We start from the raw sequence: 23,104 nt of genomic DNA on the forward strand, positions 1-23,104 counted from the left end.
GGCTCGCTTGGCACCATGCGAGGACTCGCCGCAGCACGGATGAGTTTCTAAGGACGTCGAGCGGGACCTTCATAGCCTTTCACGACACTCGGGCTTATGCTTATGTGATGTGATCGTATACCATGTGATGATCGTATACCATGTGTATTCTACCTATCATAGCCTTTCACGACACTCGGGCTTCTGCTTATGATAGATGATCGTATACCATGTGTATTCTCTATGACTAACTATGTCTAAAACTCCGGACAAAACACGGCCCGAAAGCTAAACAAACGAGACGCTACTTCAGGGCGTGATATGTATTCGATCCTTTGACCCGAAAGCTAACAAACGAGACGCTACTTCAGGGCGTGATATGTATTCGATCCTCTGGCCCGAAAGCTAAACAAACGAGACGCTACTTCAGGGCGTGATACGTATTCGATCCTCTGACCCGAAAGCTAAACAAACGAGACGCTACTTCAGGGCGTGATATGAATTCGTCACCGACTAATCACGCGTTTGCTCTACGGCGTCATTAACGTAATTGCGTGCTTCACGCGATCTCATCGGGGATTCGTTTACATTTCCATGTACCTTGGTAAACTACGTACCAAATGTCCTTTACGTAAGTGACGTAAACTACGTAACGCGGCGCTACCTCAAGGGCGCGCGCCCGCGCCGTTTAGGGAGTACACGGTGACCTCGTGAAATGGTGACATTGAGCGTCGCGCCCGACTCCCTTGTCACCTGCGCAAGTGACGGGGGCACCGTACTGCCTGCTCGCCCTTGACTCTGGGCTTGTTGTTTATCGGACAGAGCTCTTGGCTCGTATCCACGCACATTTCGAGACTGCGAGACGCCTCGTCTGATTCCATTTTCCCTCTGCCCCAGACTGACTGTGACTCAGACTGACCCAGACTGTGAAGGTCGTCTGACTTCGGTATGCAGCGCGCTGCTGCAACCTCGGTGGGGGGGGGGCGGGGGGGCTGGGATCCCAGGAGGTTATTGTTGCTCGCCCGGATGCCGTCCGGTATAACGACTCCCACCTCGCCCCTTGTGGGGACCCAGGATGACGTCCATGGATGTCTTTGTGCTTTGAGTGAGTCTTTGAGTCCATGGATGGTCGATCCGAGCCATTCAATGAAGGCGTTGAATGGATGGATTGGTCCGGGACATCTAGCATGGATGGACAGTCCATCCGGGGCGATGGCTGTCTTTGGGTCTCTGAGTCTTTGCGTCCGTGGATGGTCGATCCATCCGCGGTCCGGCTGGATCCGTGCCAAGCAATGAAGGCGTTGAATGGATGGATCGGTCGGACATCCGTGGATGGCCAATCCATCCGGGACATCTAGCATGACAATCATCTCGACATCTAGACAATCCATCCGGGACAACGCTGGGACAAAACAACGCTGGGACAAACAAACAAGGCCGGGACTCTCTCTCGGTTTGTGAATGGGACAATTCAATTCGCTTTGAATGGGACAATCCTTCCATCCGGGGCATCCTCTCGGTAGCCGGTATAGCCGATCTTCTCCGATCCTCCGCGCGCTGTACAGCAGGACAGGATTGCCATATGCATCCCGGAGGTTCTGCGCGCTTCACTGGAGAGGCGCGTTTCGGTCGTTTTTGTCGTCCATCCGGGACGTTCTCTCGGCAGCCGGTAAAGCCGGTCTTCTCCGATCCTCCGAGCGCTGTACTGCAGGACGGGATTGCCGTATGCATCGCGGAGGTTCTGCACGCTCCGCTGGGGAGGCGCGTTCCGGTCGTTTTGTGCGTCATCGTAATCAGCCATGCCGGTCGTCCAGGCAGCCTTCAGAGGCCGCTCGTGTCTCGTGCGAAGGATCGCTGCCAACGGTAGATTCACGTGCCGAAACAAGAGTTTGTAATGCGTATGAGCTGCCGTCAGAGGACGCTCGAGTCTCGTGATTCAACAGGGCCGCTGCCGGTGTCGAGTAACTCTCGTTATGGCTCTCGTCGGTTCTCTCCCTCGGCACTTCCATGCCATGGATCTCATGAGGATCGACCATGTACCCTTGGGAGCCAAGGCAGGTACAGACTTACTGTAATGGACTTACTGTAATGGCCTCCTGTCATGTAATCTTACTTACTGTTACAGCTTACTGTAAAGAGGACTACTGATTTACACATCTTCCACATCGACACATCTTCCTGTAATGTGTTGCCTTGCGACGAATAGACATGGCTTACTGATTTACATATCTTCCACATCGACACATCTGCCTGAAATGCGTTGCATTGCGACGAATGGACATTCGCTCTTCGACAAGGTACACCTTATGTAATGAGTTGCATATCGCAAAGGTACACCTTATCCAGCACATAGGCCTGTGAGACTCGACTATTACTACTCCACAGGCTCATCGTCTGCCAGTATCGGACATGTTTGCTAACCAGGCTATGAGTGTGCCTAGAGAACATCTGCCGTCCCTCCCTTCGCCTGATACACCCCTGCCTGAAGCGGTAAGGGCACTGAGGTGCCCCTCCGACGCCTGCCTCCAGCGGCTACTCCGAAGCAAGGGACTCCGGATTTGGGGACGTCGTACCCGGTAGTTTCCGAACCTGTGCTGGCAGGGTAATTCGCCACACTGACCTCTACGGATGGACCGACTGACCTGTACCACTGATAATGGATTTGTTTCGTATAGCGCTTTCCAGGAAGCCCTAAAGACGCTTTGACAGTGTGCGAAACATAACACAATGGCGCAAAGACAAGAATCAATAGGGATATTTCTTTGACACCCTAATTATGATATAATGACTTCCTCTACCCATCAATGCTGACGCGCGCTCGCTTCCTGCCTAGTGGCAGCATAGTTCTAACGGCGGGGAGAATGTGGTGAAAAAGGAAGTTGAACCCAGGTGTGACGCTCACTTAAACCACTGGGCGGTGTCTATAAGACCTCGGGACGTCCGCGACTCGAGGCCACTCCTGCGACTCCTGCGACTTAATACAATGACATGTAGAATTGAATGGTGCGTACCCACTTATATTCTAGGCTTGCTTGCATTGACTGATATATCCAATCTTTCTCATATGATGCCTTGATCCTGACATATATGTTGCATGGTGTATGTTACAGGATGATGTTACGATCTAATTGAAATTAAAACCTATCTATGAGTCGAGTTGTGGATTTGGTTGATTTTCACAACAACCTACATCACCCGTGACGCACCAAAGTTTGTTCACGGCATCAAAAAAAATCGGGCCTTGAGTGGGATTACGGGGGGGGGAGGGGGGGGGGGATGCCCCCCAAAATAGGAATTTTCTTTCTTCTCAGAAACTACACAATCAATTCCGATGAAACTTGACCACAACTTCCACCACCCGTGATGCACCAAAGTTTGTTCACGGCATCAAAAAAAAGATCGAGTCCTGAGGTGATCTGCTCGGGGGGAGGGGGTTGCCCCCCAAAATAGGTATTTTTTTTGTTTGTTTGTGTAAAGTTTTATGATCATGTTTGTATGATTCTACATGCTGCCCTGGCTTCTAGCAACCATTGAAATTGGTTTAAAATACCTTCAGTCAGTGTAGTTTATTGTTTATTCTACCAGGTGAGCACCAGGTGTATTGCTCCTCTGTTTAATACTTTTCTATGGTTTGCCACATGGCACATAACACCATATAAAGGGGGTTTTTCTATACCCCTGGCATTTTCCGCAAGAATGTCCCTTCTTTTCTATAGTTTAGATATGAAACTTGTAGCCAAGTTTCAAAAACATTGTGTATGTAGTTTTGGAGAAGAGAGTAAATACCTATTCTGGGGGGTCAAAACATCCCCTGTGTACCCACTTTAAGAGGGCACATTTTGAATTGGTTTTGAAAGCCATTAATTCGATGTTTTTGCCGATGTATATTCAAAGTTTCAGCTAGTCTCAATGTATAGCTTTTGAGATATAAGCACCAACACATTTTGGGCGGACGGACGGACTGACAGACACTAACATGAATTTGAAGGTTTTTTTCAACCTCATGAATGCGGAAATGGACCTTGCTGAAATTTGGAACATATTACCTCGACGTAAAAAGCCTTTATTCTGAAACTTGCAGCCGATTTCGTCCTGTGGGAGTCGAGAAACAAATTTTCAGTCTCCATGTTGGGCTAGCGGCTAGGGTGCCGGCTTAGGATCCTAGGATCCAGGGTTCGAATCCCGGTCGATCGCTGAATTAACGCCAGGGGGGTTGACTCAGCCTGTCATCCTTCCGAGGTCGGCTAATTGAGTACCAGTTCACTGGTAATTCCCTGTTTGTCGTTAAAGGCGGCAAAAAGGGTTGGCGTCAGGAAGGGCATCCGGCCATAAAACATTGCTTCAAAAAGGGGACCAAAAAACAACAACAACCACGGTTCCCGAAAAAGGCCAACCCCCGCTTGCGGGGAAAAATGGCCTCTAAAGGTGGTTATTATTATTTTTTTTTTTATGTTAAAGTTGCATACAGAGAAACCGTCTTATGTAAAGGGAGGAGCACTTTGTGCCTTGACCGACACATACAACCAGTTGTACATCCACCACCGAGAGTTCCTGTCTAACCCGCTGTTCTGTCGCACTCAGAGAGAAACTGAGAGAGGAACTGAGAGACAGACTCCAGGATCTCAACATTATCACCCCGGTTACTTCACCAACACTGTGGGTCGACAGCACGGTGACTGTTGTAAAGCCAATGAGGGGTAAATTGAGATTGTGCATGGACCCTCAGAACCTCAACACAACCATCAGACGTCGTCACTACCCCATGCCAACAAGTCCAGGATCTGACAAGTGCCAAGATTTTCAGAACATTTGCTTCCAAGAATGGTTTCTGGCATGTCAAACTCGACCACACAAGTTCTTTTGCAACGACGTTCAACTCTCCATTTTGACCCTACTGTTGGCTGAGGATCCCATTTGGCTTCAATCCGCACTGGTGGAATTTCAACGTCAGGTGAAGCAGGCTTGGGGAGGCCTGTCTGGGTGCAAAAAACGTACATGATGATGTACTTTTGTATGTAGAGGGACAGACCGTAGAGGATGCCATCGCTGATCATGATCAGAGGTTTATAGAGCTACTAGAACTTTGCCAGGAGTAAGGGTTGCACTTAAACTCAGAGAAAGGCCAATTTTGTCAGTCGAAGGTCACATACGCTGGACATTAGCTTACATTAGCTTACATGCTTACATTAGCTCTTGGTGTAGATGTATGGACCGGAAAGATTCCACCAATACACGTATGCCCGTAGAGTGACAATCTACACTGATCACAAACCGCTTGGAATCATTGCCAAGAAGGATCTGTGCAACGCTCACATCGTCTACGAGCCAGGTAAGGCTGACCTGGCTGACACACTGATCCAAATATCGTATGTTCATTCAAAAATATTGTTTTATACGAAGAACACTTTGAGCCGTCAGCATTCGTATTTGGGCAACAGACAATCACTACTTGGGAAACGAGCATCAGAAATTGCTGAAAAGTGAAACACGAAGGCGTCCCGACACTTACCTGGCGAGAGGTATCCATGTTGATTTGAAGACACGCCAAAGCAAGGCCCATAGCAAGACATGATGATTTGAACGGCCTTGGCTTCGGCCTTCACCCCAACAAAAAAGGGGGGAGGAGTTGGGGTGAATGGGTGGTAAGGGGGGTGGAGGGTTGGGGTGGGGTGAGGAATTGATGGGAGCGGGGGGTGAGGAGGGGAGGACGAGGAGTTGGGGTGAATGGGTGGTGAGAGAAGGATTGGGGTGAGGATTGATGGAAGCGGCTTAGCGGAGAGGGTGAGGGGAGAATGAGGGGGGGGGGGGGAAGGGTTGGTGAACGGCTGGTGAGGGCTGAGGGTTGGTGAGGATTGGGAAACCCCAATGTCCCTATTGTTTTGATTAAACCCGACGGCGAAGCGTCGAACAGGATCCGTTAGCTGTCGCCATATTGTGGGCTAGTTTGTGCAGAACAATAACATTTTGATGGAAGACTGTGCGGTGTAAGATCTCTCTCCTGCGCGACCGAACGCTACCTTACGAGAATGCAAATTGCCCTCAGGGCATATGATAACCAAAGTCACAATGATACACCGTCTATTTATTCATAGACCTGAGGGCATTTCAATAAAAGATGAATATTCCCACATGCTGGTCGGGTTTATCGTAATCTAAGGACTCAACACAGACGCCGTGAAGGAATATAGCAATTTTGGCAAACAGAACGACTAATTGGTCCGTTAGCGAAGCGACAGGAAGGCCCGTGTTACAGGTACGGTAACGACTTCGCTTGGGCTGCTTGGCTCAGATGGGCGTGGCTTAAAATCAACACGTGATGCCCTGGGCCTGGCTTGGGCGTGGCTTCAAATCAACACGTGATGCCCTGGGCCTGGCTTGGGCGTGGCTTCAAATCAACACGTGACCCTCAGGGCCTGGCTTGGGCGTGGCTTTAAATCAACACGTGACGCTTCGGCGTGGCTTGAAATCAACACGTGACGCTTGGGCGTGGCTTGAAATCAACACGTGACACTGGGCCTGACTTGGGAGTTGGGCGTGGCTTTAAATCAACATGGACGACTCTCACCGGTACGGGTCAGAACGGGTTCGTGTTTCAGCAATTTTTCCGAGCTTTGTTTCCCAGGTACTTCTCAAATACGAACGTTCACGGCTCGAAGCGGTGTTTGTCAACAACACGATATTTTGAATGACCATATGGCATACGTTTTGATGTTTACTTTGGTTGTTCCGAGGTATTTAAACAACAAATTACAAAACACACGTTGATCGTTGATGATCTTTTCGTGGGTCAGGGATGAATAAAAAGGACTTCTGAGTTCTGGTGACAAATTTCTCGACGATTGGAACAGGTAAAAGCTCGGCACATCGACATTTTGAACGCAAGAATAACTTGTGATGAAACAGGAAATAACCTGTCCGTCAATGAGTCAAAAAATGTCATGATTGTGTCCCTTTGATTGAAGGAAAGGGGCAGTGCCGGATTAACCATTAGGCAGACAAGGCATGTGCCTTAGGGCCAGCCAAAAATTCGGGCCAAAAAAATGGACAAGCAGTTTTCGTCAATTTTTATTATTTTAAACAAATTATTTCTAATTTCTGTCCCTGCCAGGGTAATATATGTATCTCAATTTTCGCAAATATTTTCAAGGTGCGCTACATCACTGTATAGTGTTTAATGTGGTTTGTATTTTATAATAAAAGGTTTTAAAACTTATACATCTGATGTTCTATTTGCAGATTTAATCCATCGTTATGTCAGGACGCAAAGGTGGCTGGGAGCGAGCTCAGGAGTTGAAGATAAAGAAGCATAAGGATGATCAACTACTCAAGACGACTCATAAATTGACATCGTTTTTCCATGTGGTGGAGAAAGATGCTGGTGTTGATGATGATATAGATTCAACGAAGGACTCCCCTTCAACATCCCCCGCAGTTGATCCTGTCGAAGACGGGCCGGCCGACGATGGTGACACAGACACTAGGGGCGAAGGTGCTTCGGTATCGACTCCACCGATTCCCAACGATGTCGGGTTGTTTGGTAACATCACAGACAAACTGCGCCATGTGTGCATCAGCTTGGGCACTGACCATTTTCGGAACTTGCATGACAGTTATCCAGAAACGAAGCGCGAATACTCTGGGGTGAATCGCTTTCTTAATGCCAGTACCTTCAAACTGGTTTTGCCAAATGGGGAGGTAGCTGATCGTGATTGGCTTGTTTATTCTCCTGCCAAAACTTGCGTTTTCTGTTTTAGTGCGTTGACGAAACAGCGTCTTGGTGCGTTGGCCCTTTTGTGCATTGAAAGTGATTTGCTCCGAGAACTGGACTTCAGTTCCGTAATTGAAGAGTTTGCAGTTGTAAACGCGCGCAAGGTTACAATCTAAGGTCCAGTAAACTGCAAAGCAAAGTGCCAAATCTGTGCGTGTTTTGTCATGCATATATTCATACACTGCAAATTGTGTAGACTAAACTAGTTTGAAAGTAGTTTCTTTTCACATTAAATATTTGTCTTTTTTTGTATTAAATATTTTGTTCATGAATCAGTTCATCTTTTGTCTGGGGTCCATTTCCATGAGCCCGAGATCTAATTTAAATTGTTCAGGCCATTCTCTAAAATTTCAAAATGTGCCTTAGGGCCAGCCGAGGCTTAATCCGGCACTGGAAAGGGGATGTTACAGTACTCGGATGGTGTACAGTACGTGAGGCGGGTGCGCATGCGTGGATCCTCACTGGTGGAATGGCGATCCCTGTTAAAGGTGCTGACAGAACCTGGTTCATTAAATCCTGAATGATGAATCGACGTTTGTTCTTGAGATCTGCTTGAAACAGAGAAGGACAAATAAAAACAGATCAACACGGTGTTTACCAATAATAGCACCAATGATCGATCACGGGGTAAAATGAGTACTGGGAATTAATAATAACTGGAGCAATGCGACTGTGTTGCCAATATGCCTCCGCATAGTCCCAAAACAGGTAGATGCCCTCGTTCACTGTCCTAAAAATAAAGAAGTTTGATTTAAATCCCTTTAGCTGTTTTCAAGTATCACATTTTCACCAGCCAGGACAGGTTTCACATCGATCGGTGAAGCGGTTTCAGACAAGGGATTTTTTTTTTTTTAATCGGCTTTCAAGCTAATATGGCTGCCACACCACGTGACATATGACCTTACAAAAATGTAAACTCTGCATATGCATGTGTCGGGGATCACATTTGTGAAATTTCGTGTTCATCGGACAAGGTTTGTTTTTCTATTCAAGATGGCTGCCAAACCATGTGACCTACGACGACATCATTTTCAAACGATATGCAACAATGGTGCAAGATGATATATTTTTAAATTTAGCATCGATGGGGTAAGCAGTTTAAGAGATATAATTATTTAATATTTCCCTTCAATCCAATGTGGTTGCCACACCAGTGACCAATGATATTGTCGCGTCGGGGATTAAGATCACCGAGCTGATGGATAGCCGGAACGAGCTTTAACTCAGAGGAGTACTTTGAAATTGGCTGGATTATCTTTTAACGCGTGGGAAGGTTCGAGGCCTTATCTGATTGGAAACACACAGGGTTATTCCGAACCCACAAAATAGAAATGAACCATGACAGAAAGTAAAATTCAACAAATATAAATTTATTTACAGTAATGCAAAAGACAACGAAAGGTGAGGTAAACTAAAATTCCTAAATGAGGGACGTCTCCATTCAGACTCATATACAAACAAGGGGAAAATATAATGAAAATAAAATGATTTGGTTATCGGCCGGTACCCAGTTTTGCGTCCCCAAATGGCTGGTAAGGCTTGCTCGTCGTTCGTCGCCTCCAAACCACTGCACAGGAAGCCCACTAAAATTGCGAGGAGTCGGGCTCCCCGACGTCCCAACGTGAGGCCCCTCCCGTGATGCCGACTGCCTCTCCCGTTCAGTCTCTTTCCATAAGCGCACACGAGCCAAAGATGCGCCACCGCCCACGACCAAGCCACAACAATGATGAAAATGCGAACACAGCCGTTCTCTTGAAAGCCAGCACACAAGGGAAATGCGACCGTCTCCAACGAACACCAGCACGGAAGAGACCAAGATGGCGAGACAGCTTTTCTTTCCTTCAGCTCTCGAATGTTCCACGCTGACGTCACACTCTGTCCAATCACCGAGCTCTTTCTCAATCATCCCATCGTGCCTCCACCAACCACGAAGGCTGGGGACAAACAACCACAAACCTCCAACAACCACAACTTCATTGAAACTTCACAAAAAACGTCACGAGTCATCAGGGGGTGGAGTCCAATCTTTGCTCCGGAATGTTCGGATGACATCTGCGTGTTTGTGCGTGGGTGGGTGTGGGGGGGGGGGGGGTGGATATGTGTGTATGTGGGGGGGGGTTGGGGTGTGCGTGTGGAGGAGGGGGGGTTGGATATGTGTGTGTGTGTGTGTGTGTGTGTATGTATGGAGGGGTGTGTGTGTGTGTGTGTGTGTGGAGGGGTGTATGTGTGGAGGGGTGTTCGTGTGGGGGGAGGGGTGTGGGGGTGTTTGAGTGTGTGCATGTGTGTTAGGGTTGGGGGATGTGTTTGTGTGTGTGTTAGGGGAGGGGGGATGTGTGTGTGTGTGTGTGTTGGGGGTGGGATGTGTGCGTGTGTTTGTGTGTGTGTTAGGGGTGGGGGGATATGTGTGTGTGTGTGTGTGTGTGTTGGGGGTGGGGGAATGTGTGTGTGTGTGGGGGGGGGGGGGCGTGGGGGGGGGATGTGTCTTGGGGGGTGGGGGGAGGGGGATGTGCGTTTGTCTGGATATGTATGTGCGTGTGGGGGGAGGGGTGTGTGGGTGTGTGTGTGTGTGTGTGTGGATATGTGTGTGTGTGTGGGGTGTGTGTGTGTGTGTGTGTGTGTGTGTGTCGGGGGGATGTGCGTGTGTGGGGGGGGGGGGGGTTGGTGTGTGTGTGTGTGTGTGGGGGGGGGGTAGGTGTGTGTGTGTGTGTGGAGGGGTTCACAATGACCTTTATATGCGTACATTAACACTCATGCCAGTCTTCCACCAATTGGAAGATTGGTTCGGTGATCGGCTGGATTAGAGTGCAGCAAAATATTCGCTTGTTCAACATTTCTGAGGCAGAGACAAAATGATAGACACAATGGAGGTGAAGGACATGCAGTTTGGACAAAGTCTGGAATAATTTGTAATGTAAGGCAAGAATCTTGACAACTTACGTTCCAACAGGTAGGATGGTTTCAGGTGAGGGTGTGGAGGAGGCAACGAGCTCCTCTTCTATGAAAAATGAAAGATTAAACACTGACATGTTCATCGGTCTGATAACTTGTTCAGGAAAGGGTACAAAAAGAAATGTATGGAGTTAAAGTTCTTGTTATTTATTCTGCATGGGGATGACCGTGCCAATAAATTACCTTTCCCAGCGAAATTATAATTACAATTAACTCCACAATTAAGGATGGTCTTCTTCATCAAAGGAAGCATGAACAGTAATGTCTGTAAAAGAAGAAGTGCCAAATTTATTTCAAATTTAATGTCTTCATCTTTGTGTTGGTTGTGTTTGCACCCAGTGTGTTCATCTCACCTGCCCCAAAGTATTGAGGAGGGCTTACCTGTTGTAGGTCATGTTGTTGCTGCCAGTCATCACGCCTGGGATTCCCTTCCATCAGGTCCTCTGTTGTCGTTGGAGGACAAAACTGAACTGTTGTTGTTGCAGCCCGACATGACGGCTGGGCTTCCTTTACAGCAGGTCTTCACTGTGAGGTCTTCATATGGCGGAGTACATTATCTTCATATGTACATTATCCTCTTCTTTTTTCTTTTTTTTTTTTACTTCTGCCACCGAAGGTGGATGGAGGTTATGATTTCACCTCTGTCTGTTTTTTTGTCTGATTGTTTGTGAACAAGATGTCTCAAAAAGTTGTGGACGGATTTGGACGAAATTTTGTGGAGAGGTTGGGTATGTGACACGGACGAAATGATTTGATTGTGGTTCAGGTCCGAATCCTGATTTGGCCTATCAGTGGGATAAAAACCATAAACTGTTCAGCCTGGCGGAGGTATGTGTTCTACCGAGTGGATTGTGGGAGATAAGGAGGGAGGGTCACCATCTATGGATGCCCTTGGCCTGCTTGACCACTTTTCCTCTTTTGATGGTATATTGACCGTTTGGGTCAATTTCCCTCATTTCCTGAAGATGATCCTGCAGCTTTGCCTGCTCTTCTCTTTCAACAACAGTGTAATCTGGAGTGATAAAAATGTTTTTGGAGTTTTGAGACGGATCATTGAAATTCCGTACCTTATTGTTATTATAAAGAACGAGATTCCGATCAGAGACGGATCTGAAAACAACTTTCACCGGTCTTTTCCCAACAACGTATCCCACGCGGAAAGTACATTCAGGTTTGATGTTCAAGTTCATAACGCTGAGCAACTTTGCCACAAGCTGCATGTCATTTTTACTTTCCTTTAGTCCTCGGAACATGAGATTCTTTTTTCGGCTTTCAAGCTCTGCTGGTTCATCCCTGCGAAGAGGCTTCGGTTCAGGCGACCGCCGATGAACATCCTGCTGTTTCTGCTGCACCCCATTACCACCGTGAGGATTCAGTTCGGGCAACCGATGAACATGCTTCTGTTTCTTTTTCCGCTGCACCCAGTCGTCATCTTTAAGCTTTGGTTCGGGTGGCACCTGATGAACATCCTGATGTTGCTGCTGCACCCCGTCGTCACCTTTAAGCTTTGGTTCGGGTGGCACCTGATGAACATCCTGATGTTGCTGCTGCACCCCGTCGTCACCTTTAAGCTTTGGTTCGGGCGGCACCTGATGAACATCCTGATGTTGCTGCTGCACCCCGTCGTCACCTTTAAGCTTTGGTTCGGGTGGCACCTGATGAACATCCTGATGTTGCTGCTGCACCCCGTCGTCACCTTTAAGCTTTGGTTCGGGCGGCACCTGATGAACATCATGATGTTGCTGCATCACCCGGTCGTCACCTTTAAGCTTTGGTTCGGGCGGCACCTGATGAACATCCTGATGTTGCCGCTGCACCCCGTCGTCACCTTTAAGCTTTGGTTCGGGTGGCACCTGATGAACATCCTGATGTTTCTGTTGCTGCTGTAAACCTTCATCTGTTGCTTCAAGCACTTCTTGGATTTGTTGATAATCAAGCATTTCTAGTTTTTTCACTTTCGTCTCCCTCACCAACAGCTCCTGCGTCTTTATCTCCACATTGTGTTTTCTTTCTCTCATCTCTTGTTCTCTTTTCAATAAAATCAACTCTTTCGTTTTCCATACCATTTCACATCCCTCTCGTTCTTCCTGAAAATACTTTTTCTGTTTTGCATGTCTGCATTCTTCCTCATTTCTTATCCGAAGCTCTTCTTGTTTTTTCCGCTCCTGTTCATTTATTTTCCTCTGCCCTGCTTCCTCTTTCTCTCTCTGCTGTTCTTCCCGTTGTTTCTTCTGTTCTTCTTCGTCCATTAGCCATAATACTTTTCGTAATTTGAGTTGCTCGTCCTTTTCCTTCAACTCCTCTTCTTTTTCCTGAACCAACTGCTCTCTTTGTATCAGATATTTTTCGTTTTGGACCAACCTCTCCTTCAATTCCTGCAGTTTTTCTTCCTCTTCCCGCAATTTTTCTTCTTGTTGTTGTTCTTCAGCTTGTTCTTTATTAACAGAGTCTTGTTTTATTGTGAAATCAATTATTGTTTCCTTCATCTCCAGAAACTCTCCTTCCTTTTCCTCTGTTTTCTGCATCTCAAGGTGTTCATTTTCCTGAAGCCCGTTTACCAAAGGTGGGTCGTCCTTCAATTCTTCTTTCCCTTTTCGTTTGCGTCCACATCGTGAACTGCAAGATAAAAACAAAGATTCTCAGTTCAAGCTAAAATGAAGTATTTCACAACATGTAAAGTATTGAATGCATGGTTTTGTAAAACAGAAACAAACATGTTCCACGAGTGTTGAAATGCTATAGGATACGGAATATCAAGCCTTGCAGATGTAACTTAAACAAGGTTCGTAAACAAGTGTGGAACGATGAACCCAAAACATAAAACAAGCAAATATTTCATCATCAGATTCCTTAAACCACATTCCACCTATTTCAGGCAGTTGGTCGATTGATGGAATATCTCCATTTGCATTTTCTTTCTGCAAACTTACAATCCTCTTAATTGTTTCATCATCTGTCCTTCGGGCTGCATGACTTCATGATCTCAACCTTCTCTTTCTCAATTCAATCTCCATACTGGAAATGTTGTCGTATTTCTTCAAGATCTACGCTCCGCCATTTATCGTTCAATGAAAGACCAAAAATCCTTCTCGACATCCCGTGTCTTCCTTCTATTCTTCTTTCACCTCCCATCCCCATGGCCCCCGTTTCACTTCCATACACTACGGCTGCCCTTATACAGGCTAAATGCACTTGTTTGTCGGGATACCTCCAAACTCTTTACATTTATTCCAAGATACTTTTATCCAAGTCCTGTTCCTTCATTGCTCTCCAAGATTTCTCTTAAATAATACAAATTTTTCACCATTCCATTTTGCCGCTGAATCCCATATCTTCCTGTATTATACTGTGATCAACCTGTGTAATTCCAAGACTTGATTATGCAAAAGCATTTAATGTAAACTCCTTTTTAAAATCTCTGAACTATCTTGGCCCCTTTGATGAAGGCACTATAAATATTGATGAAAGGTGCCGCCAATTCGGTGCCAGGCATGAGGGAAGTACCAGCACATCGCTCGACCATCTGACGTTCCACCGAAGTACGGTAGAGCGTCATATCGGCCCTCTGCTCTCCTTGGACCATCTGAACCTTTGATTATATTCATAAAAATTTTATGTAAACACGTTTCAAATTTCTGAGCTATCTTGTCACATTGGAATAAATCATCATAAATATTGATAAAAAGTCACTTGTGTTCTTTACCAGTGAACGCAGGACTTTTTTCTTTGCGTCTTCTTCCTGAACCAACGTGATGGTTCAAATGAAATTACACCTATAAACAAGAGTAAGGTGATCGTGACGAGCACGACATCACGAACCATGGACATCCCTCCTTCCTCCACAGCACGATTCTGGAAAATGTATGGAAATTAGACAAGGGCAGGGGAAGGAGAAATGGTTGTTTAATTGTATATTAAACGATACAATATGTTTACAATTGTTTTACAAAACCCAAAAGGTCGTGACAAGGTAAGAACAAGATGTTCTTGAAGTGTTTTAGAGTGCATTCACAATCGCTCGAGATTCGAACCCAGGTAAGACAGCTCAGAGGTGAGTGTACAAACTGCTTAGCTCTGTCAGCCCTGATATGTAGTTTGTCGGTATCAATTTCCACGACACAAGCGAGTGCAATGTGTGTTACTATTTACAGAAAAAGTACACCATGAAGATTCCTCCATCGACACGACCATGAAGAAGATTTTGCCTTGATGGGACAAATTCCAACTTCACTTGGTGGGGAAAGTTAACCTGAAGTTTCCAACTGAAGATAAATCTCTTTATATTCCTCATCACATCCTCATGGCAAAGGTGGATCGCAACGATTTAAATGTCAGACAAGGAAGATTGGATATGGGATTTCAACTGTGTACCAACACTCACTGACCTACTCCTTTTTAAACGCTGCTCCTGGAATCTTTGATTTGTACAAAAAAGTACTGCAAGACAAGACAGCCGATTTAAGAGTGATGAAAATTAGCAAATCAGTAGGACCTGATGAGATACGAGTGAAGTATGGACCTGCTTCGGTGAATATGGGGTTCAGGTCCTGAATAAACTATTTAACTGTGTTTTGATGAGAGGAAATCCAAAGGGAATGGAGGCAAAGCATTCTGGGACCAATATTTCATAGTCCAGTTGCCAGATGCATATATTTTAGATCGGTACATGAAGTTGTGCACATAAAATGTTTTTAAATGGTTTCTGGTGATTTAAGGTCTCCTGAATCAGAAACTGCATCACAATACTCTGTCATCATTGAACATGTCCTATATATCTATATATTTGAAGAATTTGAAGAATTTGAACAAACACACACACGTTTGTGGGGGGAGGGGGGACAGTAGGCAATACCTTAGCCCAGGTAGATTTGCATAGATAGTGTGCTCTGATTGTCATGAAGAAGAAGAAGCCCCATGTATCATAAGTAGGGATCCAGTAGACCGTATGTTGTGCAAGAGCGTATCTTCGTTCCCATTACGAGGGGTGGGGTTATGTTAATTGGTTCAGGATTATGGGTAATTAATCCCTTGTATGTAATGGCCTCTGTTATTTTTCCTCTGTTTCTTATGACACCAGCAACACACACGGATAGCCAGGCAATCGCGCATTTATAACACCAAATAAAAACCAACTGGAAGCAGGACATTGAAAATTACCGCTGATACCACCGACCTGGTGAGCACACAGGCACAGGAGGTCCGGGAGGCGACGCCCCGGAGAACAGTGATTGTTCCGGGATTGATTGGTGCAAGGACTGCTAAGATGGGACTATTGATTGGTGGAGTAGGCACGGATGAAGTCAGAGCATTGAGTTTAAAATAACGCTCTGCCCGACATTTTGTCCTCTTTGCTGTCCCTCTAGAAGACAAAAGACGTTGTTCCGACATTTTCTGCCCCTTACACCCGGGAGTTCATAGCGAACGGTGGCATTTTTGCTCTCTTGCGTTGGGCATTGGTGCTGTGCAGTCAGCATTTCATATCCCTAACTTTGGGTTTCGACGATCGTGAGGAAAGGCGGTCGTGGCTCGTGGACTCTGGCACGCTTGGCTGTGGCTTCGTGATGGCTGAGGGCCATGCCGAGTGAACCGGAGAGGCGGCGGTGCTGTGTGGAGCAGAGACGAGTGAACGGGCGTGGCCTGCTCGCTGCACACTCAACGGCTAGTGGGGTGAACTGTGCACGGAGGCCTGGTTCCTGCTCGCGTGCTGCACGGCAAAGCGTGCTGTTTCCGCCAAGGACGCGGGGGTTTCGACGATTCCTAACGAGGTTCAAGAGCAGCTCGGAGCTGAGTGCCCACTAAACAAACACACATTTTTTACTTTCGTTCTTTTATATTTCCCTTTGTGTGTATTCGAGTCTGTGTGGGGACGTCCCATTTAGGATATTAGTTTAACGTGAATTCTTTTGTTGCTGGCATTTATTTTCAATAAACCTGTTTATTTTGAACATTTTAATTGTGTGTCGGTTTGAGTTAATTGTTGCAGGTTCAAAGACTGCCGGTGGACCCCGACTCCCCCCCCCCCCCCCACTCTTCCCCCGTGCGTATAATGAAGGTGTGCCATTGGATTGAACGCCTTGGAGTTAAAGCTCGTTTGGTCATCTGTGTCGCCCTGCGGTGTTCACGACAGGGCAGGCACACGGCAATAACATTAGCCCGTACCCCTCCATCTACCAAATGGTACACCTGGACACTCACCTTTCTGAGAAACCTCAGAGGAGATTTCCAGGAATGCCTCATTCTGAGATGTGGGAAAACCCCCAAAATATTCCACATTGAAAAGAAAGGAATCCTGATCAAGTTGCTGTTGATGTAAGTCGTAAGAGAATAACTATTTTTCCTCCGATAAATGTATTTTGATTATTGTTCTTTGAACAAATACAGGTTTGTAACATTTATCCCACAAATCGATCAACTTGTCCTATTTAAGGACGCTGAAATTAATTATTGTGCAGCCCTGCTTGTTATTGAACGTACGAGGAAGATAATCAATTCAGTTCTTGTGAGATCTTATTGGGGAATATTGGATCAAGAGTGGACATGGGGTGCAAATTATTGTCAATAACTAAGTAAACAAGTACAAAAAGTTTTAATTAAAACAAAAGCCACGTCGATGTTACACAATGCCTAGATGCAGCTGTGCCTATAACGTCGATGTTATAGGCACAGGACATTCCTATTGATTCGATTACTTGATGTTATTTTTGTGCAAAGTGAAAATATATCTCGGCAATTTCCCGTGTGTGGCGACGAATTTTTAATATATCTCGGCATTTTCCCGTCTGTTATTTCAGGCGGTGTATGACTGACCATGCCGCGATTTAAAAAAATATATATATCTCGGCAATTTCCCGTGTGTGGCGACACGTGAACGAAGCTATGCTCCTCTCTCCACATTATTGTGACGACGTATAAATTAAATATTTCATCGTGACGATTGTCATCAAATGGACGAATTTTTAATATATCTCGGCATTTTCCCGTCTGTTATTTCAGGCGGTGTATGACTGGCCATGCCGTGATTGAAAAAATATATATCTCGGCAATTTCTCGTGTGTAGCGACACGTGAACGAAGCTATGCTCCTCTCTCCACATTATTGTGACGACGTATAAATTAAATATTTCATCGTGACGATTGTCATCAAATGGACGAATTTTTAATATATCTCGGCATTTTCCTGTCTGTTATTTCGGGCGGTGTATGACTGACCATGCCGTGATTGTAAGAAAATATATCTCAATGGACTTGAAGTTACAGGCCTTTGAGAATTCATTTCGTTCTATAAAGGGCAACTTTCATCGGATTTTCTTCCCGTTTTTTTTCAGCCGAGTCTAAAACTATGTTAGCGACTGTGAAAAATGAAATGATATATCGAATTTGATTTGAAATAAAACTGTGTGAGAGAGGAAGACACAACGGGCCTACAAAACAGGCCTCAAAGCTATGGGAGTTAATAAAATGGTGGATATTTGTTTCTATGAAGGCTCTCCCAGAATGGGTGGAGCTATGGTTCCCAGAATGGGTGGAGCTTTGAGGTTTTGTCTTCTCTGCAAGAACAAGAAGAACTAGAACTGCCACTTTAAAACTGCTGGCAGTGATGACCGGTTTACTCGCACCCACTTGTGATGCAACCCCACTGTTGATACAACCCCACTTTTGATACAACCCCACTTGTGATACAACCCCACTTTCATTGGACATGCTTTGACACAACCCCCTTGGATACAACCCCGACACACACACACACACACACACACACACACACACACATCCCCCCTACCCCCTCCCACACACACACACACACCCCTCCCCCCCCACACACACACATCCCTCCCCCCACACACACACGCACACCCCTCCAAACACACACACACACACACACACACACACACACACATCCCTCCCCCCCCCCCCCCCCCACACACACACACATCCCTCCCCCCACACACACACACATCCCTCCCCCCACACACACACACACATCCCCCCTACACACACACACACACCCCACCCCCAACACACACACACACACATATCCACACACACACACACGCACACACACACACAAACATGCGCACACCCCTCCCCCCACGTGCACACACACATCCCCCCTACACACACACACACACACACCCCACCCCCAACACACACACACACACACACATATCCACACACACACACACGCACACACACACAAACATGCGCACACCCCTCCCCCCACGTGCACACACACATCCCCCCCACCTACACACACACACACACACACACACACACACACACATATCCCCCCACCCCTAACACACACACAAACACACGCATACATCCCCCCACCCCCAACACACACACACACACACACACACACACACACATCCACACACAAACACACATATCCATACACACACCCACACACAAACACCCCCACACCCCTCCGTCCACACACCCACACATATCCACACAAACGCACATCCCCTTCCACCCCACCCCCTCCCCCCCCACACACACACACACACACACACACACACAAACACACGCACACATCTCTGCACCGTCCCCCACCCCAACACACACACACATGCACACACAAATCCCCCCACCCCTAACACACACAAACACATGCACACATCCCCCCTACCCCCAGCACACCCCTCCCCCCATACGCACACCCCTCTAAACACACACACACACCACCCCCCCCCCCCACCTACACACACACACACACACACACACACAAATCCCCCCACCCCTAACACATGCACACATCCCCCCTACCCCCACCCACACCCCTCCCCCCAAACACACACACACACACACCAACCCCCCCCCCCCCCCCACCTACACACACACATCCCTCCACCCCCACACACACACACATCCCCCCTACACACACACACACATACACCCCACCCCCAACACACACACACACACACACACACACACACACACACACACACACACACACACACACACACACACACACACATCCACACATGTCAATCCATGCACTGATTGCAGAAAAAGCCATTTTAAAAAGAAATTAACCTGAAATTGCAGACAGAATTATTTATTTTATCTGAGAAGCTAAACGATTCTTCTTCTTCTTTAGTACCTCAAACTTTATGTGAATTGCGATCGATTTAAAAAAAATTAGAATTTCAGCAAATCTGTTTCATTCGTTTGTTAATATGTCTCCCCTATTGATAAATCTGCAATTTGAATTTCATTTGAGGTTGAAATGACCGCGGGAGATCGTGTGATAATGATCACGTCCTGGAAGTGAATCTTCTTCATCAGTCCTCATTACTTTCAGTGAAATACGATCGAGTTAAAAAGTCAGAATTTGAGCAAATCTGTTTCATTCGTTTGTTAATATGCCTCATCTATTGACAAAGCTGCAATTATAATTTTTTTTGCGGTTCAAATGACCGCGGGAGATCGCGTTTTCGTGAGCACGTACTGGAAAGACAAAATGGTGTGTTTCTTCTTCTTTCAACAATAAAGACTTATAGCTTCGCGACCGTACATCCAATCATCTTGAAATTTTGCACACTTGTTACTCTTCATGACTTCTACTACAGTATGAAGTTTCACGTCGATCAATAAAGCGATTCAAGAGATATCCATTTTGTTTAAAAAAATCGTTTAATTAACGATATCTGCCAAACCACGTGACCTATCGCAAATTCTAAAATGACGTTTAAGGAGACTGACATGCTGAACAGACCTGTGAAGTTTCTCCTCGATTGGATCAAAAATGAGGGAGGAGCTACGTTTTAAAGGTTCATGCTTAAAACCGTCATAACTCTGCAACCATGTGTCGGATGACGTCGCCCTCGCTGACTTTTTTGTTCGTCATGGGCATGCGATTCCGCTTGCAAAGATTGGCCTCGATCTGCTCAGCCGTTGCAGAGAAAAAGGGGTTTTCGTGTTTTCACGAAAAACAAGATGGCGGCCGAACCACGTGACCTGCGACGTCATAATTACCATTAAAATATTCTACAGACCGAGTCCCTCCTATGGTGAAAACTTTATCTCAATCGGCCCTATTATTGCAGAGAAAATGTTTTTTAAAGGAAATTAAAACTGAAAATGGCAAAAGCACTGGGAGATGTGGCCTGGCAGGACAAAATGGTGTGTTTGTTCCTCTTTCAACAATAAAGACTTTAGCTTCACGACCGTACATCCAATCATCTTGAAGTTTTGCACACTTGTTCCACCCGATGAGAGCTACATTGTATTAAAAATTCAAGTCGATCCATGCAGTGGTTCAAGAGTTACAAGCTTTTTAAAATTTAACTTCCATTATTTATTGTGGCCAAACCATGTGACTTAAAAAAACGTCTCAAGTAACGATTAAACATCCCCCCATGAGGAACACTTGTGTAAAGTTTCCACTCGATACCTCCACAAATTATGGAGGTGATTCCATTTCTAGTTTGAGATTTGAAAACGTCATAACTCTGAAACCACGTGTCGGATGACGTCGTGCTCGCTGACTTTTTTGTTTGTCATGGGTATCCGAATACGCATGCCAAGTTTGGGCTCGATCCGTTCAGCCGTTGCGGAGAAAAAGGGTTTTTTGTGTTTTTTCACGGAAAACAAGATGGCGGCCGAACCATGTGACGTATGACTTCGAAAATTTTCGCATTCTGAGTTTTTTTTAACTAAGCATCTGGGGGTAAAATCTCTTTTTCGGGGGAGAAAAACTGTGTTTGACGAATTCTAACCTCTTAACGTTAGCATTTTTGATATACTCAATACACATGTTTTTTGTTCCCATTGCAGAGTTCTTTAGAATGAGCCATTCCTCAAATTTTTCCATTGAGCCGTTTCGGAGATACAGAGGGGCAAAGTTGAAGGTGTTTTACAAGATGGCGCCCATACCACGTGACCTATGACGTCATCATTAGCATTAAAAAATTCTACGAGCCTAGCCGATCATTTGATGAAAATTTCCTGTCAATCCGACCAGCGGTTGCTGAGAAACTTAATTATGAAGTTTTCGGAGGTGCAAAATAGCGTGGAAGAATAATAAGAAAAACTCTAGCAGTAATAATAGGTTTCTCTCCATTTCATGGAGAGTAAACCTAACAAGAAGAAGAACAACAACAACAGCAGAGGGCACTCTATGAGCAGCGTCTGCGACGCGGCTACTAACGTCAATAGTAGTTATACACCTGTTATGGGAATTTCCCATTGATTTCAATGAAAGTTAAACATACATGTGTTGACAAATATTGCAAAACAAATCAATGTAACTTATCAATGAAATATTTTACATGCATTGGGTCTTGACCCGCTCCATCCTCGGTGAAAGTACTTTCGTCTAAGATTGCACTTGTAAATGATTCGGTCAAATCGTGAAGAATTTTCTTTCTTTGTTACCTCCGCCACCAAAGGTGGATGGGGGTTATGTTTTTACCCCTGTTTGTTTGTTTGTCAGCACGATATCTCAAAAGTTGTGGACGGATTCGGACAAAATTTGGCAGTGAGGTAGTGTATGTGACAAAGACGAAATGATTAGATTTTGGTGAAGATCCGGATTCGGATTCGGCTACGAGAATGTTTTACGTGATCCTTCACCATTGAGAGATGGGGTCAGAAACGGTACACAGCAGGATATCTCAAAAAGTTATGGACGGATTTGGACGAAACTTGTTGCACAGGTTGTGTGTGTGACAAGGAAGAATCGATTCAATTTTGCTGAAGAGCCGGATCCGACGAGTCGCATTTTTTAAGTGATTCGTCACCAATGGGACATTGGGCCAAAAACGATGTACAGCACGAAATCTCAAAAAGTTGTGGACGGATGATTTTGATTGAATGCGATTCTGTATTGTGATTTTCTGGTCTACTCTGGGATGCAAAACGTAAACTGTTCAGCCTGGCAGAGGTATGCGCTCTACCGAGTGCCGTTCTAGTTTTACATGCGACCTGCTGCCATGTTCGAATCTGGGTGAACATTTCCAAACAGCAAACTGACCAAAGCCCTCACCATGCATGCCCAGAGATAATAAAAGGTGTTATAGCTGAAGGTAGGCAAGGGCAGGCAACAATCATATCACCTGAGAAATAAAACTTGATCAAAATCCAGATATGACTTTACAATACCAGCGACAGTCAAACTACCTACATCTCCAAACACCATATCAGAAAAACTGTCCAACTACCTACATCTCCAAGCAGCAACCCACAAAGACTGTACAACTACCTACATCTCCAAACACCATATCACAAAAACTGTCCAACTACCTACATCTCCAAGCAGCATCCCACACAGACTGTACAACTTCCTACATCTCCAAACACCATATCACAAAAACTGTCCAATTACCTACATCTCCAAGAAGCATCCCACAAAGCCTGTACAACTACCTACATCTCCAAACACCATATCACAAAAAGTGTCCAA

General features: G+C 45.8%; 2 protein-coding genes across 7 annotated transcripts in view; both read right to left on the bottom strand.

Annotated features, from left to right (window-relative positions):
• LOC137436754 (syntenin-1) overlaps positions 1-23,104 on the bottom strand; it is an 881,728-nt gene that overhangs the window by 794,901 nt on the left and 63,723 nt on the right. The window lies entirely within an intron of this gene.
• Positions 9,097-23,104, bottom strand: part of LOC137413097 (uncharacterized) — a 35,851-nt gene continuing 21,843 nt past the window's right edge. The window contains exons 3-8 of one of the 2 annotated variants that reach the window (XM_078786785.1): positions 14,400-14,548; positions 11,078-13,312; positions 10,880-10,961; positions 10,685-10,742; positions 10,474-10,580; positions 9,097-9,681 (exon numbers count right to left, since the gene is read on the bottom strand). In XM_078786785.1, coding sequence (XP_078642911.1) covers positions 11,569-13,312; positions 14,400-14,548 — 1,893 coding nt within the window. In that variant the 3' untranslated portion in view covers positions 9,097-9,681; positions 10,474-10,580; positions 10,685-10,742; positions 10,880-10,961; positions 11,078-11,568. Of the gene's footprint in view, positions 9,682-10,473; positions 10,743-10,879; positions 10,962-11,077; positions 13,313-14,399; positions 14,549-23,104 lie in introns of both variants that reach the window. The other variant, XM_078786784.1, reaches the window with a different exon arrangement.

This window comes from Myxine glutinosa, chromosome 11 (assembly GCF_964187855.1).
Source record: "Myxine glutinosa chromosome 11, kmMyxGlut1.1, whole genome shotgun sequence".
Classification (NCBI taxonomy): Eukaryota; Metazoa; Chordata; class Myxini; order Myxiniformes; family Myxinidae; genus Myxine; species Myxine glutinosa.